Below are 24,558 nucleotides of genomic sequence, written 5' to 3' on the forward strand. Positions count from 1 at the left end.
ACAGCACTGTACCGCGAAGGTAAGCGATGTTGCGACCCAGTGGAGTTGTTGGAGCGACTCTTTCTAGCATGCATTTAAAGACGCTGTTAAGAAAGATCACTCAAAAACATAGTAAGACTAAAAAAAAAACGAGTTTTATGGTAAGAACTTACCCTTGTTAAAACTCTTTCTGCGAGGTACACTGGGCTCCACAAGTCTGGACAATGGGGTGTAGAGTAGGATCTTGATCCGAGGCACCAACAGGCTCAAAGCTTTGACTGTTCCCAGAATGCACAGCGCCGCCTCCTATATCACCCCGCCTCCCAGCACAGGAGCTCAGTTTAGTTAACCAGCCCAATGCAGTAGCAGAAAGAAGACAACGGTTAGTAGCCACATACACCACACTCACGACAAGAGAATTGTCAGCGGCTAATGCCATATCAACCCAAAGAAGCTAAGTGCGTCAGGGTGGGGGCCTTGTGGAGCCCAGTGTACCTCGCAGAAAGAGTTTTAACAAGGGTAAGTTCTTACCATAAAACTCGTTTTCTGCTGCGGGGTACATTGGGCTCCACAAGTCTGGACAATGGGGATGTCCTAAAGCAGTTCCTTATGGGAGGGGACGCACTGTAGCGGGCACAAGAACCCGGCGTCCAAAGTAAGCATCCTGGGAAGCGGCAGTATCGAAGGCATAGAACCTTATGAACGTGTTCCCGGAGGACCACGTAGCAGCCTTGCACAATTGATCAAGGGTCGCACCACGTTGGGCCGCCCAAGAAGGTCCAACAGACAGAGTAGAATGGGCCGAAATGTGAAAAGGAGCCGACAGCCCAGCCTTCACATAAGCATGCGCAATCACCATTTTAATCCACCTGGCCAGGGTCTGCTTGTGAACAGGCCAGCCACGTTTGTGAAATCCCCCCCCCCCCCCCCCCCCAAAAAAAAAAAAAAAGAGAGAGAATCAGACTTTCGAATAGAAGCAGTTCTCTTCACATAGATACGGAGAGCCCGTACCACATCCAAAGAACGCTCTTTGGGAGACAAATCAGGAGAGACAAAAGCTGGAACCACAATCTCCTGATTAAGGTGGAACGAAGAAACCACCTTAGGTAAATATCCAGGACGAGTCCTAAGAACCGCCCGGTCACGGTGAAAAATCAGATATGGGGAACTACAAGACAAGGCACCCAAATCCGACACTCTTCTAGCAGAGGCAATAGCCAGCAAGACCACCACCTTAAGGGAAAGCCACTTAAGGTCAGCTGAAACAAGAGGTTCAAATGGAGGCTCCTGCAACGCCTCCAAAACCACCAACAAGTCCCAAGGAGCCACAGGCAGGACATAGGGAAGTTGGATACGCAACACATCCTGAGTGAAAGTATGAACATCAGGTAAAGTCGCAATTTTTCTCTGAAACCAGACAGACAAGGCAGAAATATGAACCTTGAGGGAGGCCAGACGCAGGCCTAAATCTAGGCCCTGCTGTAGAAAAGCCAAAAGTTTGGCTGTACTAAACTTGGAAGCGTCATAATGGTTAGATGCGCACCAAGCAAAGTAGGAATGCCAGACCCGATAGTAAATCAGAGCAGAGGCCGGTTTCCGGGCTCGCAACATAGTTTTAATGACCTCTTCAGAAAAACCCTTAGCTCTTAAGACGGAAGCTTCAAGAGCCACGCCGTCAAAGACAGCCGGGCTAGGTCCTGGTAGACACAGGGGCCCTGAACGAGGAGGACTGGGCGTTGTGGAAGTAGAAGTGGACACTCTGACGATAGGCCTTGCAGGTCTGAGAACCAGTGCTGTCTGGGCCACGCCGGAGCTATGAGAAGCAGATTTCCTTTTTCTTGCTTGAACTTCCGAATTACCCTGGGCAGGAGTGACACCTCCTCGGCACTGCCAATGCATCCACAAATGCAGCTTGAGGATCCCTTGTCCTTGCTCTGAAGACCGGAACCTTGTGATTGTGTCGCGACGCCATCAGATCCACATCTGGAAGACCCCACCTTTCCACGAGGAGTTGAAACACTTCTGGATGGAGGCCCCACTCGCCGTCATGCACGTCCTGACGTCTGAGAAAGTCCGCTTCCCAATACAGGACTCCCGGAATGAATATTGCCTGTAGATGGTGTTCTGCCCAACGTAGAATCCGTGAGGCTTCCTTCATTGCCAAACGGCTTCGAGTGCCGCCTTGATGTTTATGTAAGCCACTGTGGTGGCGTTGTCTGACTGTACTTGAACAGGACGGTTCTGAATCAAATGCTGGGCTAGGTTCAACGCATTGAAGACCGCCCACAATTTCAGAATGTTGATCGAGAGGAGAGATTCCTCCTTGGTCCACAGACCCTGCAAGGAGTGCTGCTCCAGCACCGCGCCCCAACCTCTTAGACTGGCATCTGTCGTCAACAGGACCCAGTTGGATATCCAGAAGGGACGGCCTCTGCACAATTGTCGGTCCTGGAGACACCAGACCAGCGACAAACGGACCTCCGGAGTCAAAGAGATCATTTGAGACCTGATCCGGTGAGGCAGGCCATCCCACTTGGCTAGAATCAGCTTCTGGAGGGGGCGAAAATGGAATTGAGCATACTCCACCATGTCGAATGCTGATAACATGAGGCCCAGCACCTGCATTGCCGAATGTATCGACACTTGCGGACGAGAAAGGAAGCAACGAATCCTGTCCTGAAGTTTCAGGACTTACTCCTGAGACAAGAACAACCTCTGGTTGCGAGTGTCCAACAGCGCTCCCAGATGCACCATGCTCTGAGCAGGGACCAGGGAGGATTTCTTCCAGTTGATGAGCCACCCGTGGGCTTGTAGAAACCGGACCGTCATATCCAGATGACGCAGGAGAAGATCTGGGGAATTTGCCAGGATTAACAAGTCGTCCAGATACGGCTGTATCCTGACCCCTTGACGGCGGAGTACCACCGTCATAACTTTGGTGAAGACTCGCGGAGCCGTTGTTAAACCAAAAGGTAATGCACGAAACTGGTAATGGAGGTTGCCAATAGCGAACCTCAGGTATTGTTGATGTGACACTGCTATAGGAATATGCAGGTAAGCATCCTGTATGTCCAGGGAGACCATGTAGTCCCCAGGTTCCAAGGCCAGAACTATAGAGCGAAGGGTTTCCATACAGAACTTGGAAACCTTCACAAACTTGTTCAGTGCCTTGAGGTTGAGAATGGGTCGGGAGGACCCATTCTGTTTCGGGACTAGAAACAGCGGAGAAAAGTACCCCTGGCCCCTCTGAGCAAAAGGCACCTGTACTACGACTCCTGTATCCAGGAGGGTCTGTACCACCGAATGCAGAGTGTTTGCCTTTGTCTGGTCTGACGGGACGTCTGTCTGGCAAAATCGATGAGGGGGTCGGTTTTTGAAGGCTATGGCGTAACCTCGAGTGACGACTTCCCGTACCCAGGCATCTGAAGTGGTCTTCAACCATTCCTGGGTATACCCTAGAAGCCGGACACCACCCTGGAATCCCCCAGGGGGAGGCCCGCCCAGTCATGCGGCAGGCTTATCGGTCTTGGCTGCTGGCTGACGGGCAGCCCAGGATCTTTTGGGCTTCGGATTACCAGGTTTGGAAGTGCAGGCCTGCTTATGGTACGCCTGACCTTTTGATTTACCTGAAGGACGAAAGGGGCGAAAGGACGTGCCTTTGGCCTTCGACACAGAAGGAGCTGTATTAGGCAGACAGGCAGTTTTGGTTTTTCTAGAGTCCAGATCCACAGACCAGGATCTCAGCCACAATTTCCGGCGAGCCAGGACTGACACAGTAGAGGCCTTGGCTGCTAGGATACCGGCATCAGAAGCCACCTCTTTAATATAGCGAGAAGCTGTGACAATATAGGACAAGTATTGTCTAGCATGGTCAGAGGAGATTTCAGCTTCTAACTCCAAGGCCCATGCTTCAATAGCCTCTGCCGCCCATGTAGCTGCAATAGTGGGCCTTTGTGCAGCACCCGTGAGGGTGTAAATCGCTTTTAGACAACCCTCGACACGTTTATCCGTAGGCTCTTTTAGAGACGTGACGGTAGTGACAGGTAGAGCTGAGGAAACCACCATCCTAGCCACATGTGAGTCTACTGGAGGAGGCGTTTCACAATTCTTAGACAGCTCTGGCGCGAGGGGATAGTGAGCCAGCATCTTCTTTTGAGGCACAAACTTCGTCCTCGGGCTTTGCCAGGGTTCCTGACGTATATCCACTAGGTGGTCAGAGTGAGGTAAAACTTGTTTAATCACCTTCTGACGCTTGAACCTATCTGGTTTCTTAGGAGGAACGGATGGCTCGGGATCATCCGTAATCTGCAGAATTAACTTAATAGTCTCCAAAAGATCAGGAACATCCACATGTGAACTACCCTCCCCATCAGCCGTATCTGAGTCAGAACCTGTGGGGTCAGTATGTGCGGTCTTCATCAGACGAGGTGTCAGTGACAGCAGTGGATTGTGAGGAGACGAGCGCTCGCTTAGAGGACCTCTTGGACTTAGGCGAGCGATGGTCAGACTTTTTAGTAGTCAGGGACTGGTTCAACTTCTTTAATTAAGCAGATAAATCGTCCGCCCATGGCGGGTTAGCTGCAGGGACCACATACGGTTGTACCGGCATTGGGGGTCCCATAGGGGGGTGTTAGTTTATGAACTAGCGTATGCAGAAGAGTGGAAAAATAAGAATTTACTTACCGATAATTCTATTTCTCGTAGTCCGTAGTGGATGCTGGGGACTCCGTCAGGACCATGGGGAATAGCGGCTCCGCAGGAGACGGGGCACAAAAATAAAGCTTTAGGATTAGGTGGTGTGTACTGGCTCCTCCCCCTATGACCCTCCTCCAAGCCTCAGTTAGGATACTGTGCCCGGACGAGCGTACACAATAAGGAAGGATATTGAACCCCGGGTAAGACTCATACCAGCCACACCAATCACACCGTATAACTTGTGATCTGAACCCAGTTAACAGTATGACAAACGTAGGAGCCTCTGAACAGACGGCTCACAACAAATAACAACCCGATTTTTTTGTAACAATAACTATGTACAAGTATTGCAGACAATCCGCACTTGGGATGGGCGCCCAGCATCCACTACGGACTACGAGAAATAGAATTATCGGTAAGTAAATTCTTATTTTCTCTAACGTCCTAAGTGGATGCTGGGGACTCCGTCAGGACCATGGGGATTATACCAAAGCTCCCAAACGGGCGGGAGAGTGCGGATGACTCTGCAGCACCGAATGAGAGAACTCAAGGTCCTCCTCAGCCAGGGTATCAAATTTGTAGAATTTTGCAAACGTGTTTGCCCCTGACCAAGTAGCAGCTCGGCAGAGTTGTAATGCCGAGACTCCCCGGGCAGCCGCCCAGGATGAGCCCACTTTCCTTGTGGAATGGGCCTTGACAGATTTAGGTTGTGGCAAGCCTGCCACAGAATGTGCAAGTTGAATTGTGCTACAAATCCAACGAGCAATCGTCTGCTTAGAAGCAGGAGCACCCATCTTGTTGGGTGCATACAATATAAACAGTGAGTCAGACTTTCTGACTCCCGCCGTTCTTGAAATATATATTTTCAATGCCCGGACCACGTCCAACAACTTGGAATCCTCCAACTCGTTAGTAGCCGCAGGCACCACAATAGGCTGGTTCAGGTGAAACGCTGACACCACCTTAGGCAGAAAATGAGGACGCGTCCGCAGTTCTGCCCTGTCCGTATGGAAAATCAGATATGGGCTCTTATATGATAAAGCCGCCAATTCTGATACTCTCCTGGCTGAAGCCAGGGCCAGTAGCATGGTTACTTTCCATGTAAGATACTTCAACTCCACCGATTTGAGCGGCTCAAACCAATGGGATTTGAGAAAATCCAAGACTACATTAAGATCCCACGGTGCCACTGGGGGCACAACCGGGGGCTGTATATGTAGTACTCCTTTTACAAAAGTCTGGACTTCAGGAACTGAAGCCAATTCTTTCTGGAAGAAAATCGACAGGGCCGAAATTTGAACCTTAATGGACCCCAATTTGAGGCCCATAGACAATCCTGTTTGCAGGAAATGTAGGAATCGACCCAGTTGAAATTCCTCCGTGGGGGCCTTCCTGGCCTCACACCACGCAACATATTTTCTCCAAATGCGGTGATAATGTTGTGCAGTCACCTCCTTCCTGGCTTTTACCAGTGTAGGAATGACCTCTTCAGGAATGCCTTTTTCCCTTAGAATTCGGCGTTCAACCGCCATGCCGTCAAACGCAGCCGCGGTAAGTCTTGGAATAGACACGGTCCCTGCTGAAGCAGGTCCCGTCTTAGTGGTAGAGGCCACGGATCCTCCGTGAGCATCTCTTGAAGTTCCGGGTACCAAGTTCTTCTTGGCCAATCCGGAGCCACTAGTATCGTTCTTACTCCCTTTTGCCGTATAATTCTCAGTACTTTTGGTATGAGAGGCAGAGGAGGGAACACATACACTGACTGGAACACCCACGGTGTTACCAGAGCGTCCACAGCTATTGCCTGAGGATCTCTTGACCTGGCGCAATACCTGTCCAGTTTTTTGTTGAGGCGGGACGCCATCATATCCACCATTGGTTTTTCCCAACGGTTCACAATCATGTGGAAGACTTCTGGATGAAGTCCCCACTCTCCCGGGTGTAGATCGTGTCTGCTGAGGAAGTCTGCTTCCCAGTTGTCCACTCCCGGAATGAATACTGCTGACAGTGCTATCACATGATCTTCCGCCCAGCGAAGAATCCTTGCAGCTTCTGCCATTGCTGTCCTGCTTCTTGTGCCGCCCTGTCTGTTTACGTGGGCAACTGCCGTGATGTTGTCCGACTGGATCAACACCGGCTGACCCTGAAGCAGGGGTTTTGCCAGACTTAGAGCATTGTAAATCGCTCTTAGCTCCAGTATATTTATGTGAAGAGACATCTCCAGGCTTGATCATACTCCCTGGAAGTTTCTTCCCTGTGTGACCGCTCCCCAGCCTCTCAGACTGGCATCCGTGGTCACCAGGACCCAGTCCTGTATGCCGAATCTGCGGCCCTCTAACAGATGAGCACTCTGCAACCACCACAGAAGAGACACCCTTGTCCGTGGCGATAAGGTTACCCGCTGATGCATCTGCAGATGCGATCCGGACCATTTGTCCAGCAGATCCCACTGAAAAGTTTGTGCGTGGAATCTGCCGAATGGAATCGCTTCTTAAGAAGCCACCATCTTTCCCAGGACTCTTGTGCATTGATGCACAGACACTGTCCCTGGTTTTAGGAGGTTCCTGACAAGTTCGGATAACTCCCTGGCTTTCTCCTCCGGAAGAAACACCTTTTTCTGAACCGTGTCCAGAATCATTCCCAGGAACAGCAGACGTGTCGTCGGGGTCAACTGAGATTTTGGAAAATTCAGAATCCACCCGTGTTGTTGCAGCACTAGTTGGGTTAGTGCTACTCCGTCTTCCAGCTGTTCTCTGGACCTTGCCCTTATCAGGAGATCGTCCAAGTAAGGGATAATTAATACGCCTCTTCTTCGTAGAAGGATCATCATTTCGGCCATTACCTTGGTAAAGACCCGAGGTGCCGTGGACAATCCAAACGGCAGCGTCTGAAACTGATGACAGTTTTGCACCACGAACCTGAGGTACCCTTGATGTGAAGGGCAAATTGGGACATGCAGGTAAGCATCCTTTATGTCCAGGGACACCATAAAGTCCCCTTCTTCCAGATTCGCTATCACTGCTCTGAGTGACTCCATCTTGAACTTGAATTTTTGTATGTACAGGTTCAAAGATTTCAGATTTAGAATAGGTCTTACCGAGCCGTCCGGCTTCGGTACCACAAATAGCGTGGAGTAATACCCCTTTCCCTGTTGTAGGAGGGGTACCTTGACTATCACCTGCTGAGAAAACAGCTTGTGAATGGCTTCCAATACCGTCGCCCTGTCTGAGGGAGACGTTGGCAAAGCAGACTTTAGGAACCGGCGAGGGGGAGACTTCTCGAATTCCAACCTGTAACCCTGAGATACTACCTGCAGAATCCAGGGGTCCACCTGTGAGCAAGCCCACTGTGCGCTGAAATTCTTGAGTCGACCCCCCACCGCTCCTGAGTCCGCTTGTAAGGCCCCAGCGTCATGCTGAGGGCTTTGCAGAACCCTGGGAGGGCTTCTGTTCCTGGGCAGGGGCTGCTTGCTGCCCTCTCTTACCCCTTCCTCTGCCCCGAGGCAGATATGACTGTCCTTTTGTCCGCTTGTTCTTATAGGACCGAAAGGACTGCGGCTGAAAAGACGGTGTCTTTTTCTGTTGGGAGGGGGTCTGAGGTAAAAAAGTGGATTTTCCGGCAGTTGCCGTGGCTACCAGATCTGATAGACCGACGCCAAATAATTCCTCCCCTTTATACGGCAATACTTCCATATGTCGTTTGGAATCCGCATCACCTGACCACTGTCGCGTCCATAAACTCCTTCTGGCAGATATGGACATCGCATTTACTCTCGATGCCAGAGTGCAAATATCTCTCTGCGCATCTCGCATATAAAGGAAAGCATCCTTTAATTGCTCTATAGTCAATAAAATACTGTCCCTATCCAGGGTATCAATATTTTCAGTCAGGGAATCCAACCAGACGACCCCAGCACTGCACATCCAGGCTGAGGCGATGGCTGGTCGCAGTATAACACCAGTATGTGTGTATATACTTTTTAGGGTAGTTTCCAGTCTCCTATCCGCTGGATCCTTGAGGGCGGCCGTATCAGGAGACGGTAACGCCACTTGTTTTGATAAGCGTGTGAGCGCCTTATCCACCCTAGGGGGTGTTTCCCAGCGCGCCCTAACCTCTGGCGGGAAAGGGTATAATGCTAATAACTTTTTTGAAATTAGCATTTTTCTATCTGGGTTAACCCACGCTTCATCACATACATCATTTAATTCCTCTGATTCAGGAAAAACTACAGGTAGTTTTTTCACCCCCCACATAATACCCCTTTTTGTGGTACTTGCAGTATCAGAGATATGCAAAGCCTCCTTCATTGCCGTGATCATATAACGTGTGGCCCTACTTGAAAATACGTTTGTTTCATCACCGTCGACACTAGATTCAGTGTCTGTGTCTGGGTCTGTGTCGACCGACTGAGGTAAAGGGCGCTTTACAGCCCCCGACGGTGTCTGAGACGCCTGGGCAGGTACTAACTGGTTTGCCGGCCGTCTCATGTCGTCAACTGATTTTTGTAATGTGCCGACATTATCACGTAATTCCATAAACAAAGCCATCCATTCCGGTGTCGACTCCCTGGGGGGTGACATCACCATTATCGGCAATTGCTCTGCCTCCACGCCAACATCGTCCTCATACATGTCGACACACACGTACCGACACACAGGGAATGCTCTTATCGAAGACAGGACCCCACTAGCCCTTTGGGGAGACAGAGGGAGAGTTTGCCAGCACACACCCAAGCGCTATAATATATATGGGAACAACCTTATATAAGTGTTGTTCCTTATAGCAGCTTAAATATATCCAATATATCGCCAAAAAATGCCCCCCCTCTCTGTTTTACCCTGTTTCTGTAGTGCAGTGCAGGGGAGAGTCCTGGGAGCCTTCCTCACAGCGGAGCTGAGCAGGAAAATGGCGCTGTGTGCTGAGGAGAATAAGCCCCGCCCCCTATTTCGGCGGGCTTTCCTCCCGTAGTTTTAGATAACTGGCATGGGTTAAATACATACATATAGCCTTAATGGCTATATGTGATGTATTCTTTTGCCATAAGGTATTAAAATATTGCTGCCCAGGGCGCCCCCAGCAGCGCCCTGCACCCTCCGTGACCACTTGGTGTGAAGTGTGTGACAACAATGGCGCACAGCTGCAGTGCTGTGCGCTACCTTCATGAAGACTGAAGAGCCTTCTGCCGCCTGTTTCCGGACCTTCAATCTTCAGCATCTGTAAGGGGGGTCGGCGGCGCGGCTCCGGGACGAACCCCAGGGTGAGACCTGTGTTCCGACTCCCTCTGGAGCTAATGGTGTCCAGTAGCCTAAGAATCCAATCCATCCTGCACGCAGGCGAGTTGAAATTCTCTCCCCTAAGTCCCTCGATGCAGTGAGCCTGTTGCCAGCAGGACTCACTGAAAATAAAAAACCTAAAAAACTTTTTCTAAGCAGCTCTTTAAGAGAGCCACCTAGATTGCACCCTGCTCGGACGGGCACAAAAACCTAATGCTGCATTCACACCGCAAATGCCGGGTCCTACCCGGTAAGACAAACGTGTACTTACCGGGTGGGATCCGGCATTTGCGCTCCGTTGCAGGCTTCCCGACCCGGCAATATACCGGGTCGGTTGCCATGACAACGGAGGCCGCAGCAGGGGCGGGGGTGGAGGCGGCGTCGGGAGATGAGCTCATCTCCAGCGCCGCCTCTCCCTATCTTGTGAATGGGAACCGTGTCGCATCGACACGGCTCCCATTCACACCGCACCTGACCCGGTAATCAACCCGGGTAAAACCCTTCTTTTTTACCGGGTTGATTTACCGGGTCAGGCGACCCGCTAAATCGCCCAGTGTGCTTTCACATCGCACACTGACCCGGTTCGACACGGCAATATGCCGTGTCGGTACCGGGTTATTTGTGCGATGTGAAAGGGGTATAACTGAGGCTTGGAGGAGGGTCATAGGGGGAGGAGCCAGTACACACCACCTAATCCTAAAGCTTTATTTTTGTGCCCTGTCTCCTGCGGAGCCGCTATTCCCCATGGTCCTGACGGAGTCCCCAGCATCCACTTAGGACGTTAGAGAAAAGCGGCCCACGGAGGGTCAGTATGTGCCTCCGTTGCCACAGTCCCACTAGGGGGCAAGGAGCCCCCAGAACCAGAGTCCACAGCTGCTATATTCTCCCCATATGTGCCTGTGGCTTCAGCAACACCAGCAGTGTGTTCAGCCCCAGAACCATTACCCTCAGAAGCAGACATGATATAACTTGCAGTATGAGGTAACAGTACAATTATTAGCAGCACTATATCCCTAAACCCAAACTCCTGCGCAGTGTAGTCAGCACTCGCAGAGATATGGTGACTAAATCACAGAGAAAAATACGTAATACAGTATATCTTTGTGAAAATCCTATATTAAATAACACCTGACGCACCAAGCCCCCTCAGGTTATAGAATATAGGGATAGCAAGTTGAGTGAAAGACACGAGATGGACACCACTCAGCTATCAATGCACACACAAATAGTCACAGTTTGTACAATGCAGAGGTTATTACAGACAATAATACTGCACTGGACTAGCTTACACAGCTATATAGTCGATAGATATAACACTACACAGGAAGAAACTGGATGTATATCACAGGGTAATTGTACTATAAACCCCTGACTAAATGAACTCTCTTACTAACACTGACTAAAAAGGCAGGTAGAATACTTAAGTGTCATGTAAAGGCACAGCGCTGACAACCAGGTGGCTTTACATAGGAGGATTTGCCCAAGCAGTCCCAGGAACAGTGAGCTGAGGAATAATGGCGCAGCAGACACTGACAGGGAGTGAGGAAAAGACAGAGATGCAGCTCCAGGGCGGGAACACTTGCTGGAAATGGTGCCCTGGGGCTGGGGGAGGGGCTTCAGGTCTAAGCCTTATCCCCCTTGCTGGCAAAACCACCGGGTACTGTGGGCAGTATAAAAACCGGCCCATGCCCTGGTGATCTAGTGGGATTGCCTGTATCCACAGTGTCCACCGCCAGCGTGACCGTGCCGGATGGCGATAAAGACCGGGTCCCGCGAGCGGGACCCACTTACCACCTCCCGAAGCGCAGCCACGCGATCCTGGAGAGCCCCAGCTGTGTGTGTCTAACATGAAGAAAACCGGAGCCTCCGCTGTAGGTACCCAGCAACCAGGGCTCGGGAGTGTACAGCGCCGCTGGGGAGAGCCGGAGCTGCAGCAGTGAATGTCACAAGACATTTACCACCGCTGCTGCCCTTGAAGTCTTCACTTTTTACCTCATAAAAAGCTTTTCTTAGGGCTGCCTGGAGCAGCCCCACTGTTAAGTGCCTGCTTACTGCAGCACCAACCGACAAACTGAGCTCCTGTGCTGGGAGGCGGGGTGATATAGGAAGCGGCGCTGTGTATTTTGGGAACAGTCAAAGCTTTGAGCCTGTGGGTGCCTCGTATCAAGATCCTACTCTACACCCCATTGTCCAGACTTGTGGAGCCCAGTGTACCCCGCATCAGAAATAAAATAATAAAAGCTTCAGGCTGCTATTAACAGCAGCCCTGTGACCATGGTCCGGCTCCTGCCGTACCAAACAAAAAACTGATTTGACTGAGTCAGTTGGCGGGATTATACGGAAGAGCCCCGAGGCATCCTGGGAGGCCAGAAAGCTTGTGACCGTTTGGTGCCATTTCCGCTGTCGCTCCGGCATATCCCAATGTTATCCTGTGGATAACCTGTGGACCCAGCCGGAGAAAATCTTGTTTAAATGGGACTATTTAGGCACCCAAACAATTGTCACAATTCAATTAATGTTTGGGCGCATATGCACACTGTGCATGTCACGCCCAAACAGGCCGGCTTTAGCTGCGTAAAGCAGCTAAACCCACTTTAAGTGATAGCTCAGCACACATTTCTTCTCGCACCTCAGGAAGCAAGAAGAAATATCAGCCCACGGCTACTGGGCATCTAAACGGAACAACTGAATTGCTCCGTTTAACGCTCCCTAGTGACGGGGTAAAATAATCGAATCGGCCCCATTGATAAGAGCTGAATTCCCAACTACTTGTTTCACACCAGGCCATACTAACCTGTGGCATACCAGCATGCCCTGCCAGTTTTAGCATTATCTAAAACTGTAGCAGGGCATGCTCAGACTCAGTTTCACAAAAGCTGGAGAGCCACAGGTTGGCCAGGACTGTTTTACACGATGCCCCTAAGCGAGGTTGCTGCAGGGAATTTAAGAATTTAAAAAAAAAAAAAGTTGCTATAACTAATAATCATATGTAACTTACAATAATCACCAATAAACATTTGTTTTTAAAATGGATACGCAGCTGCAAAAAAACAGTGCTCTGTGAAACACTAGTTATTGTGGTGAACTTTAATTTTCTTATAATTTGGTTAAAGTGTCGCTCTTAACCACTATAAACACTCACCACCTCCATGTTTTTAACCAGTTTTCTGCTTTTAGAAACACTTTGGGGTCGATTCTATTCGGCAACTAATTAATAGCGCCGGGAATTAGCTCCCGACGCTATTCAATTCAGCAACTAGTTACGTCGGCGATGGCCCGTTCTCGCCGACAAACAGGTTGAATTGTCGGGAGAACGGGCATTCTCCGACTTAACTCCCCGGCGCGAGGCTGATTCCCGACAGAATCAGCCTTGCGCCGGCCGCGAGGCAGCACTTTTGTCGGGTTTCTCTTCTCATCCCCCGGGGATGAGAGAAGAATTCCCGACAATTGCAGGTAATTAGTTGCTGAATTGAATAGCGTCGGGAGCTAATTCCCGGCGCTATTAATTAGTTGCCGAATAGAATCGACCCCTAAGAATGAGACATAACCCCTTTAGCACTCGATAGGAGTTTTTTACCCTTCGTTTAGTGTTTAGGAAAATAAGATTTTACTTACCGATAAATCTATTTCTCGGAGTCCGTAGTGGATGCTGGGGTTCCTGAAAGGACCATGGGGAATAGCGGCTCCGCAGGAGACAGGGCACAAAAAGTAAAGCTTTTTCCGATCAGGTGGTGTGCACTGGCTCCTCCCCCTATGACCCTCCTCCAGACTCCAGTTAGGTACTGTGCCCGGACGAGCGTACACAATAAGGGAGGATTTTGAATCCCGGGTAAGACTCATACCAGCCACACCAATCACACCGTACAACTTGTGATCTAAACCCAGTTAACAGTATGATAACAGCGGAGCCTCTGAAAGATGGCTTCCTACAACAATAACCCGAATAAGTTAACAATAACTATGTACAATTTATGCAGATAATCCGCACTTGGGATGGGCGCCCAGCATCCACTACGGACTCCGAGAAATAGATTTATCGGTAAGTAAAATCTTATTTTCTCTATCGTCCTAGTGGATGCTGGGGTTCCTGAAAGGACCATGGGGATTATACCAAAGCTCCCAAACGGGCGGGAGAGTGCGGATGACTCTGCAGCACCGAATGAGAGAACTCCAGGTCCTCCTTAGCCAGAGTATCAAATTTGTAAAATTTTACAAACGTGTTCTCCCCTGACCACGTAGCTGCTCGGCAAAGTTGTAATGCCGAGACCCCTCGGGCAGCCGCCCAAGATGAGCCCACCTTCCTTGTGGAGTGGGCCTTTACAGATTTAGGCTGTGGCAGGCCTGCCACAGAATGTGCCAGTTGGATTGTGCTACAGATCCAACGAGCAATCGTCTGCTTAGACGCAGGAGCACCCATCTTGTTGGGTGCATACAATATAAACAACGAGTCAGATTTTCTGACTCCAGCTGTTCTTGCAATATATATTTTTAATGCTCTGACAACGTCCAGTAACTTGGAGTCCTCCAAGTCACTTGTAGCCGCAGGCACTACAATAGGCTGGTTCAGATGAAATGCTGACACCACCTTAGGGAGAAAATGCGGACGAGTCCGCAGTTCTGCCCTGTCCGAATGGAAAATCAGATATGGGCTTTTGTAAGATAAAGCTGCCAATTCTGACACTCTCCTGGCAGAAGCCAGGGCTAGAAGCATGGTCACTTTCCAAGTGAGATATTTCAAATCCACCTTATTTAGTGGTTCAAACCAATGAGATTTTAGAAAATCCAAAACTACATTGAGATCCCACGGTGCCACTGGAGGCACCACAGGAGGCTGTATATGCAGCACTCCCTTCACAAAGGTCTGGACTTCAGGGACTGAAGCCAATTCTTTTTGAAAGAAAATCGACAGGGCCGAAATTTGAACCTTAATAGATCCCAATTTGAGACCCATAGACAATCCTGATTGCAGGAAATGTAGGAATCGACCCAGTTGAAATTCCTCCGTCGGAGCACTCCGATCTTCGCACCACGCAACATATTTTCGCCAAATTCGGTGATAATGTTGCACGGTTACTTCTTTCCTTGCTTTAATCAAAGTAGGAATGACTTCTTCCGGCATGCCTTTTTCCATTAGGATCCGGCGTTCAACCGCCATGCCGTCAAACGCAGCCGCGGTAAGTCTTGAAACAGACAGGGACCCTGCTGAAGCAAGTCCCTCCTTAGAGGTAGAGGCCACGGATCTTCCGTGATCATCTCTTGAAGTTCCGGGTACCAAGTCCTTCTTGGCCAATCCGGAACCACTAGTATCGTTCTTACGCCTCTTTGCCGTATAATTCTCAATACTTTTGGTATGAGAGGCAGAGGAGGAAACACATACACCGACTGGTACACCCAAGGCGTTACCAGCGCGTCCACAGCTATTGCCTGCGGATCTCTTGACCTGGCGCAATACCTGTCCAGTTTTTTGTTGAGGCGAGACGCCATCATGTCCACCATTGGTCTTTCCCAACGGGTTACCAGCATGTGGAAGACTTCTGGATGAAGTCCCCACTCTCCCGGGTGAAGATCGTGTCTGCTGAGGAAGTCTGCTTCCCAGTTGTCCACTCCCGGGATGAACACTGCTGATAGCGCTATCACATGATTCTCTGCCCAGCGAAGAATCCTTGCAGCTTCTGCCATTGCACTCCTGCTTCTTGTGCCGCCCTGTCTGTTCACATGGGCGACTGCCGTGATGTTGTCCGACTGGATCAACACCGGTTTTCCCTGAAGCAGAGGTTCTGCCTGGCTTAGAGCATTGTATATTGCTCTTAGTTCCAGAATGTTTATGTGAAGAGACGTTTCCAGGCTCGTCCATACTCCCTGGAAGTTTCTTCCTTGTGTGACTGCTCCCCAGCCTCTCAGGCTGGCGTCCGTGGTCACCAGGATCCAATCCTGTATGCCGAATCTGCGGCCCTCCAATAGATGAGGACTCTGCAACCACCACAGAAGAGACACCCTTGTCCTTGGAGACAGGGTTATCCGTAGGTGCATCTGAAGATGCGACCCTGACCATTTTTCCAACAGATCCCTTTGGAAAATTCTTGCGTGGAATCTGCCGAATGGAATTGCTTCGTAAGAAGCCACCATTTTTCCCAGGACTCTTGTGCATTGATGTACAGACACCTTTCCTGGTTCTAGGAGGTTCCTGACAAGCTCGGATAACTCCTTGGCTTTTTCCTCCGGGAGAAAAACCTTTTTCTGAACCGTGTCCAGAATCATCCCTAGGAACAGCAGACGAGTTGTCGGCATTAACTGGGATTTTGGAATATTCAGAATCCACCCGTGCTGTTTTAGCACTTCTTGAGACAGTGCTAATCCCATCTCTAGCTGTTCTCTGGACCTCGCCCTTATTAGGAGATCGTCCAAGTATGGGATAATTAATACGCCTTTTCTTCGAAGAAGAATCATCATCTCGGCCATTACCTTTGTAAAGATCCGAGGTGCCGTGGACAATCCGAACGGCAGCGTCTGAAACTGATAGTGACAGTTTTGTACAACGAACCTGAGGTACCCCTGGTGTGAGGGGTAAATTGGAACGTGGAGATACGCATCCTTGATGTCCAAGGATACCATAAAGTCCCCCTCTTCCAGGTTCGCTATCACTGCTCTGAGTGACTCCATTTTGAACTTGAACTTCTTTATGTACAGGTTCAAGGACTTCAGATTTAGAATAGGCCTTACCGAGCCATCCGGCTTCGGTACCACAAAAAGAGTGGAATAATACCCCTTCCCTTGTTGTAGAAGAGGTACCTTGACTATCACCTGCTGAGAGTACAGCTTGTGAATGGCTTCCAAAACCGTCTCCCTTTCGGAGGGGGACGTTGGTAAAGCAGACTTCAGGAAACGGCGAGGTGGATCCGTCTCTAATTCCAACCTGTACCCTTGAGATATTATCTGCAGGATCCAGGGATCTACCTGCGAGTGAGCCCACTGCGCGCTGTAATTTTTGAGACGACCGCCCACCATCCCCGAGTCCGCTTGAGAAGCCCCAGCGTCATGCTGAGGCTTTTGTAGAAGCCGGGGAGGGCTTCTGTTCCTGGGAAGGAGCTGCGTGTTGCTGTCTCTTCCCTCGACCTTTGCCTCGTGGCAGATATGAATAGCCCTTTGCTCTCTTATTTTTAAAGGAACGAAAGGGCTGCGGTTGAAAAGTCGGTGCCTTTTTCTGTGGGGGAGTGACTTGAGGTAGAAAGGTGGATTTCCCGGCTGTAGCCGTGGCCACCAAATCTGATAGACCGACTCCAAATAACTCCTCCCCTTTATACGGCAAAACTTCCATATGCCGTTTTGAATCCGCATCACCTGACCACTGTCGCGTCCATAAAGCTCTTCTGGCCGAAATGGACATAGCACTTACCCGTGATGCCAGTGTGCAGATATCCCTCTGTGCATCACGCATATAAAGAAATGCATCCTTTATTTGTTCTAACGACAGTAAAATATTGTCCCTGTCCAGGGTATCAATATTTTCAATCAGGGACTCTGACCAAACTACCCCAGCACTGCCCATCCAGGCAGTCGCTACAGCTGGTCGTAGTATAACACCTGCATGTGTGTATATACTTTTTTGGATATTTTCCATCCTCCTATCTGATGGATCTTTAAGTGCGGCCGTGTTTAGATAAGCGTGTTAGCGCCTTGTCCACCCTAGGAGGTGTTTCCCAGCGCTCCCTAACCTCTGGCGGGAAAGGGTATAATGCCAATAATTTCTTTGAAATTATCAGTTTTTTATCAGGGGCAACCCACGCTTCATTACACACGTCATTTAATTCTTCTGATTCAGGAAAAACTATAGGTAGTTTTTTCATACCCCACATAATACCCTGTTTAGTGGTACCTGTAGTATCAGCTAAATGTAACGCCTCCTTCATTGCCAAAATCATATAACGTGTGGCCCTACTGGAAAATACGGTTGATTCGTCACCGTCACCACTGGAGTCATCGCCTGTGTCTGGGTCTGTGTCGACCGACTGAGGCAAAGGGCGTTTCACAGCCCCTGACGGTGTTTGAGTCGCCTGGACAGGCACTAATTGATTGTCCGGCCGCCTCATGTCGTCAAACGACTGCTTTAGCGTGTTGACACTATCCCGTAGTTCCATAAATAAAGGCATCCATTCCGGTGTCGACTCCCTAGGGGGTGACATCCTCATATTTGGCAATTGCTCCGCCTCCACACCAATATCGTCCTCATACATGTCGACACACACGTACCGACACACAGCAGACACACAGGGAATCCTAACGAAGACAGGACCCACTAGCCCTTTGGGGAGACAGAGGGAGAGTTTGCCAGCACACACCAAAAGCGCTATATATATATCAGGGATAGCCTTATAATAAGTGCTCCCTTATAGCGGCTTTGTTATATCAAATTATCGCCATAAATGTGCCCCCCCCTCTCTGTTTTACCCTGTTTCTGTAGTGCAGTGCAGGGGAGAGACTTGGGAGCCGTCCTGACCAGCGGAACTGTGAGAGGAAATGGCGCCGTGTGCTGAGGAGATAGGCCCCGCCCCTTTTCTGGCGGGCTCGTCTCCCGCTATTTAGAGAAATCAGGCAGGGGTTAAATATCTCCATATAGCCTCTAGGGCTATATGTGAGGTATTTTTAGCCTTTATAGGTAATCATTTTGCCTCCCAGGGCGCCCCCCTCCCAGCGCCCTGCACCCTCAGTGACTGCCGTGTGAAGTGTGCTGAGAGGAAAATGGCGCACAGCTGCAGTGCTGTGCGCTACCTTTTGAAGACTGCAGGAGTCTTCAGCCGCCGATTCTGGACCTCTTCTGTCTTCAGCATCTGCAAGGGGGCCGGCGGCGTGGCTCCGGTGACCATCCAGGCTGTACCCGTGATCGTCCCTCTGGAGCTTGATGTCCAGTAGCCAAGAAGCCAATCCATCCTGCACGCAGGTGAGTTGACTCCTTCTCCCCTCAGTCCCTCGCTGCAGTGATCCTGTTGCCAGCAGGAATCACTGTAAAATAAAAAACCTAGCTAAACTTTTTCTAAGCAGCTCTTTAGGAGAGCCACCTAGATTGCACCCTTCTCGGCCGGGCACAAAAATCTAACTGGAGTCTGGAGGAGGGTCATAGGGGGAGGAGCCAGTGCACACCACCTGATCGGAAAAAGCTTTACTTTTTGTGCCCTGTCTCCTGCGGAGCCGCTATTCCCCATGGTCCTTTCAGGAACCCCAGCATCCACTAGGACGATAGAGAAATTATGGTAAGCTTAGCACTGTTTGTCACTGCATACAGACTTCACTGCTGGCAATGAGGACACAACAAAAGCCTTCCAGGCTTTGCAGAGTCACTGCCAGGTGGAAGCACAATGAGCAGACATCCATCACTCAAGTGCATTGCTTGTTTGCCTGTCTGTGGTAACTGTAGGTGGAGGACTATGATGAGGAGACCGCAGAACCTTGGTGGAGGGATAAGTAATGTTAACAGCCGGTGACATATTTATTAGCATCACTGTGATACTAAACTAAATATGCCGCTGGCAAAAAGTATACATACTATATGTAGACCTATGTTTTCTATTTACTGTTACCACTGTCAACACTGGATTCTTTTATAATGAATTGTATGCATGAACTTTCCATAACATTTGTTGGAATGTATAGTTACTAAACACAGACTGCAAACTGGAAAGATGGCACAGAAGAACTTGGAGTTGTAGAGCAGAAGTAGGAACATACAATCATGTGACAGAGGGGCAGATGTATTAAGCCTGGAGAAGGGATAAAGCAGTGATAAGTGGAAGGTGATAACGCACTAGCCAATCAGCTCCTGTCATTTTTCAAACTTATAATGACTGGCTGGTGCATTATCACCTTCCAATTCTCCTGGCCCAATGCGGGATGTCACCGGTGGTCAGGAGACCGACAGACACATAACCACCCCCTACATTCCGTCCCCTCACAATCCCGAGTCAGCATGCCGACTAACAGGGACTATTCCCACCCGTAGAGTAGGGATTAAGCCAGTGGCTACCGTAGGTCGCAACCAAGACCACAGCGTGGCGAGCGCAAGTCCGCAAGGGGCTTGCTGCACCCGCCGCCCCCCCCCCCCCCGGGATTCCGCTGTCGGGATCCCGGCGTTGGTATGCAGACCGCCAGTCAAGCATACCACACCCACTTAATACATCTGCCCCCCAATGCCACAGTGCTGGCACCTTATGCCAACACCTACAAAAGCAGTCAAATTCATGTCTGACATTCTTACTTTTAGGGGCAAAGTTAAGTGCCCAGAGCTAAGAAATTACCCCAAATAGGAAGCCAGAGATAGTGCACTTAATACAAATTTTATCACAGCTGTGGCTGTGAGAAAAAAAAAAACTGCATCAGAGTGCACCCTCGGGGCATAGGTGGCTACACACTAGGCAATGTGCTCTATAAGCAACGTCGACTAGTGTTTCCCCTCCCGGGCTGGGCAGTCAGTGGCAGTACGTACACACTGAGCGATATGATGACCATATCGCTCAGTGACGTCATTGTCAGGCATGCGGTTTTTGGACAACCGTCCAAACTGAGCTGCATGCACAGCGACCCGTGCATCGTTCATCAGCATACACAGTGGGCAATATAGTAAACAGCGTTGATCAGGAAGGGTGAAAATGAGCAACGTCATTTACTTTCTCGGCAAGTGTGTATGCACCTTTATTGCACACAGTACCTGAATTGTCTGGGGCATTGCTGCAGTTACATCGCATTGTGTGCTGAGGTCTGTGATAGATTGCTCAGCACACATCTCTGCCAGTGTGTAGTGGCCTTAAGTCCCACAGCTAATTTAATCTGCCCCTTAAAGTCAATCCAAATACATAAATTGCTATTTTTAGAGCCACATGCACTAAAAGACAACTAATGCTTGCTTAATCATTTAACACACAACTGGTTTCTTAACATAAAACCATAGGTGTGTCTTTGTTCTAGGGATGGGCAACTGAATACTATCAGTGATACCACCATAGCAACTGGCCTTACGATGGTCAGTAGCCATCACAAGAAAAGTAGTCAATGATTTAACCATCAATTGACAAACATTGCGCAGTAGCAACCAGGATTTCATTCACATACAGTAAAGCAGTGCAAGTGAATGGACAGAATGAACAATCGGATGGTGACCATCAGAAACCCGACTGACAGGGTGGCAGCCATCTCAAACCAGATGTCAAATGGAAAACCTTTCCCATCGATGATTGCCGATGCACATCCTTATTTTAAAGGATGTTAATGTCAACACCAGCTGTGATGCTACAACCATCATCATTTATTTATATAGCTCCAGCATAGTGCGTACTACCACCATCAGTGAACGCAATCGCCCTCATTCACTACGGCCCCATCTAGATTTCCACCGATACTGAACCGATGCTAGTGCTCCAATTGCCGGTCAACCCTATGTAGCGCTCAGTGCGTAGCATTAGTCAAGCACCAAATTCAGACCGGTCTCACCCGCCCACCGCTCCAGTCATGTACTGCTCATTACACCAGCTGTATCAAAATAAAGAGATAAAGAAAAACGACGCGGCACCTGTAGTAGTAGACATCACTCTTGCCGGCGGACAGGCCCGACCTGCGGGTTACCTCCTCCTTCTTCCAGCCCTGGGGCAGAGCCGAGCATTCCCAGCGCTTCCTCTCCATCCCGCTCTCAGATTCTCTCTCGTCTCTTTCAGTCGCCGGCAGCAAACACCGCGCGTATCCCTCCGCCACCACCGGACGGCGCTGATTGGCTCTCAGCTCCGAAAGCCGTGGCGCGGTGATAGGAGGAGACGTGTTGAGGGTGGGACTGTGGCTTAGCCGCTCTACCGGGGATGTCGGTGGCGCTGACGACACCACTATCGCGAGACTAGCGGCCATTTCGAAAAATGGCAGTAATAATAATGGGCGGCACAGCCACAACGAGCTCGTTTATATAGTCAGTGTCTGTCATGCTGCACCATGCGGTTATATTAAGCTGGCTGCGGGGCGGGCGACCAACGTCGGGAACAGATACCACCTCCGTGTACGTACGGCAAACGGGTCACTGCTGTGTACGAGGCCCTGGCGTGCTGCTTATGAGTGAATATGCTCTCAATGGGGAAACCCGACAGTGGCAGAATTTGCGTAACTAACCCATCAGCCGTAACCGCCCGTGGGTCAGACATTCACAAACTTAAACCCAGAGCTGTATAATACATAGCAAGAACAGCGGCGCCTTGCACGTCAACAGCCGTAGCTGTATGGCATTAAGAATGGGAATGGGGGGGCTAATCAGGTGCCGTCTAAACTTCCTAATGTCCATCCCGAGGCTCAGTATAGTGTTATCGCGGGGACTGGATCCGGCGATTGCCGCTGCTATACCGTAATACCGGCTACTGCACATCACACTGGGGTCTCCCCCTCCCCCAAATGCAGGATGGAAACGCGGCAAACTCAAATGCATGGAAGCAGCAATGTGATAGCGAAAGCGCCCTCCCCGGCTGCTGCAACCCTCTCACACACACACACACACACACACACACACACACACAGTAACTATATGGTAGCATTAGTACGGGCGGTCTGGCGGCGGCATACCTGTAGAAGAGCACTGCACATCTGTACAGTGCCAGTGGTCAAGAGACCGCGTTTCCGCGCCACATGAGCAGCAGACTGCTGTGACCATTCCACGGGCTGTGCTGGGATGAGTGATGCCGGTGGCTGCAGCCTCCCCTCTGCAGGCGACCTCCTGGAGGGATCCTAGGTCAGCCCAAAACGCTGGGAAGCTGAGCACCATGCTAATTTATCAAGTTCTGACCTCCAGGGCTCAATGCAAGATTATTTTCATCTGAAATTATTTTTAACAAACATCCACACCCCTAAATAGCAGAACTGTTATGTCCACACGCCTGGGAAACCCGCAGTTAAACATAAATGACCAATACCTGGTTCTAATTATACATTTTATCTAAAATATTCACAAATAAATCGATTACTAAAACAAAAATAGCGCTTGGGTAAGAAATCTCTTTACTTCTTATTAGTCCAGTGTGTACTGTATTCAAGCTATTCTTAAAGGTTATTGTTTTATATATGTGGAAAAAACCTAAAATGCCATTTGAGTAGCAGACCAAAAACAGGACATTCACATGGACATGGCGCTCCTGGCCTCACCACTTCACCCAATCACAACACATTCTCACATTTGCACTTCTGAAATTAGCTTTTAATTCTCTACATGCCACTGGGTTGCTGAATACACTGCTGTCTGAAAAGGTGTTGCCCAGTTACTTTACCCGCATTATGTTAAAAGGTGCTCTACAATCAGACCCTTTCAGACCACAGCATATTAGGCTCAGACCCTGGTCATGACCAGGATTACGGACCAGGGTTACATAACCCCGGTCGATTTATTTACAGTGACACATGAACTGTGTATTTTCTAAGTCTTTACCTTGGTGTGAAAGGAGTGTCAACACGGGTTGAAACAGTGTTCATTATCCCATAGCGGATACACTAAACAAACTGTAAAACATTCTCCACATCTGGCATGTGAATATGTGTTTTTGCCTAATTTAGGTATGCTGAATTCAGCGGGACAAAATACAAGATTTTTACCCACCGTAAAAAATCTCTTCCTTGAAGTCCATCTGGGCGATGCCATTACCTCTGGGTTATGCATAGTGAGCTGTGGAGGTGGGCACTAACTATTTTCACACAACAAAAGGGAAAAGATGGACTAAACTGGTGCTGGCAAAGTCTCAAGTGTACTCCAAGTTGTAGATAACTGTTGTGCAATCAATTACTCAACTCCATAGCATGATTACAATGGTAAAACACATTAAAATGATAAATCATAATCACTGGCATCAGCTCCACCACTCGCCTATTTGTATGTCGGGACCTTCACCACGTGCTGTAGGAATATCACCTGCTTAGGTGCGCCTGGACACCATCAGTCGCAGGAAGGGGGAGATGCGCTCCAAGAGGTAGTAGACCCGTCACTAGGCCATGTTCCTACACGTTTCGTCACACAACTTTGTCATAGGGCCCTCTGATGAAGTCTTGTGATGAAACACATAGGGGCATGGCCTGGTGGCATGTCTACTACCCCCTACAGCGCGTGGTGAAGGTCCTGATGGGTGGTGGAGCTATGCTGGTGATTATGTTTCAAGCCAAGTGGTATTTTAAGTCCACTCAGAGGAATATATAGGTACGAGTAACACCAATGAGATTATCCTGGAATGTGAAAACATTTTTAAGAATATAACATTGCATTATGAAGCATCTGATTTCTCATACGTCCTAGAGGATGCTGGGGTCCACTTCATGACCATGGGGTATAGACGGTTCCGCAGGAGCCATGGGCACTTTAAGACTTTTCAAAGGGTGTGAACTGGCTCCTCCCTCTATGCCCCTCCTCCAGACCTCAGTTTTAGAAATGTGCCCAGGAGACTGGATGCACTACAGGGGAGCTCTACTGAGTTTCTCTGAAAAGACTTATGTTAGGTTTTTTATTTTCAGGGAGAACTGCTGGCAACAGTCTCCCTGCTTCGTGGGACTGAGGGGGCAGAAGTAGGAACCAACTTCCTAAAGAGTTTCATGGCTCTGCTTCTGGCTGACAGGACAACAT

General features: G+C 49.5%; 1 protein-coding gene across 2 annotated transcripts in view; it reads right to left on the minus strand.

Annotated features, from left to right (window-relative positions):
• Positions 1 to 22,657, minus strand: part of MBD3 (methyl-CpG binding domain protein 3) — a 193,289-nt gene extending 170,632 nt beyond the window's left edge. The window contains exon 1 of one of the 2 annotated variants that reach the window (XM_063915732.1): positions 22,524 to 22,657. Coding sequence is in view for 1 of the 2 variants with exons in the window: in XM_063915722.1 (XP_063771792.1) it covers positions 21,499 to 21,824 (326 nt within the window). In the remaining variant the exon portion in view is untranslated. Of the gene's footprint in view, positions 1 to 21,498; positions 21,843 to 22,523 lie in introns of those variants that run through there. The other variant, XM_063915722.1, reaches the window with a different exon arrangement.
• Between the last annotated feature and the right edge of the window lie 1,901 nt (positions 22,658 to 24,558).

This window comes from Pseudophryne corroboree, chromosome 1 (genome assembly GCF_028390025.1).
Source record: "Pseudophryne corroboree isolate aPseCor3 chromosome 1, aPseCor3.hap2, whole genome shotgun sequence".
NCBI lineage: Eukaryota > Metazoa > Chordata > Amphibia > Anura > Myobatrachidae > Pseudophryne > Pseudophryne corroboree.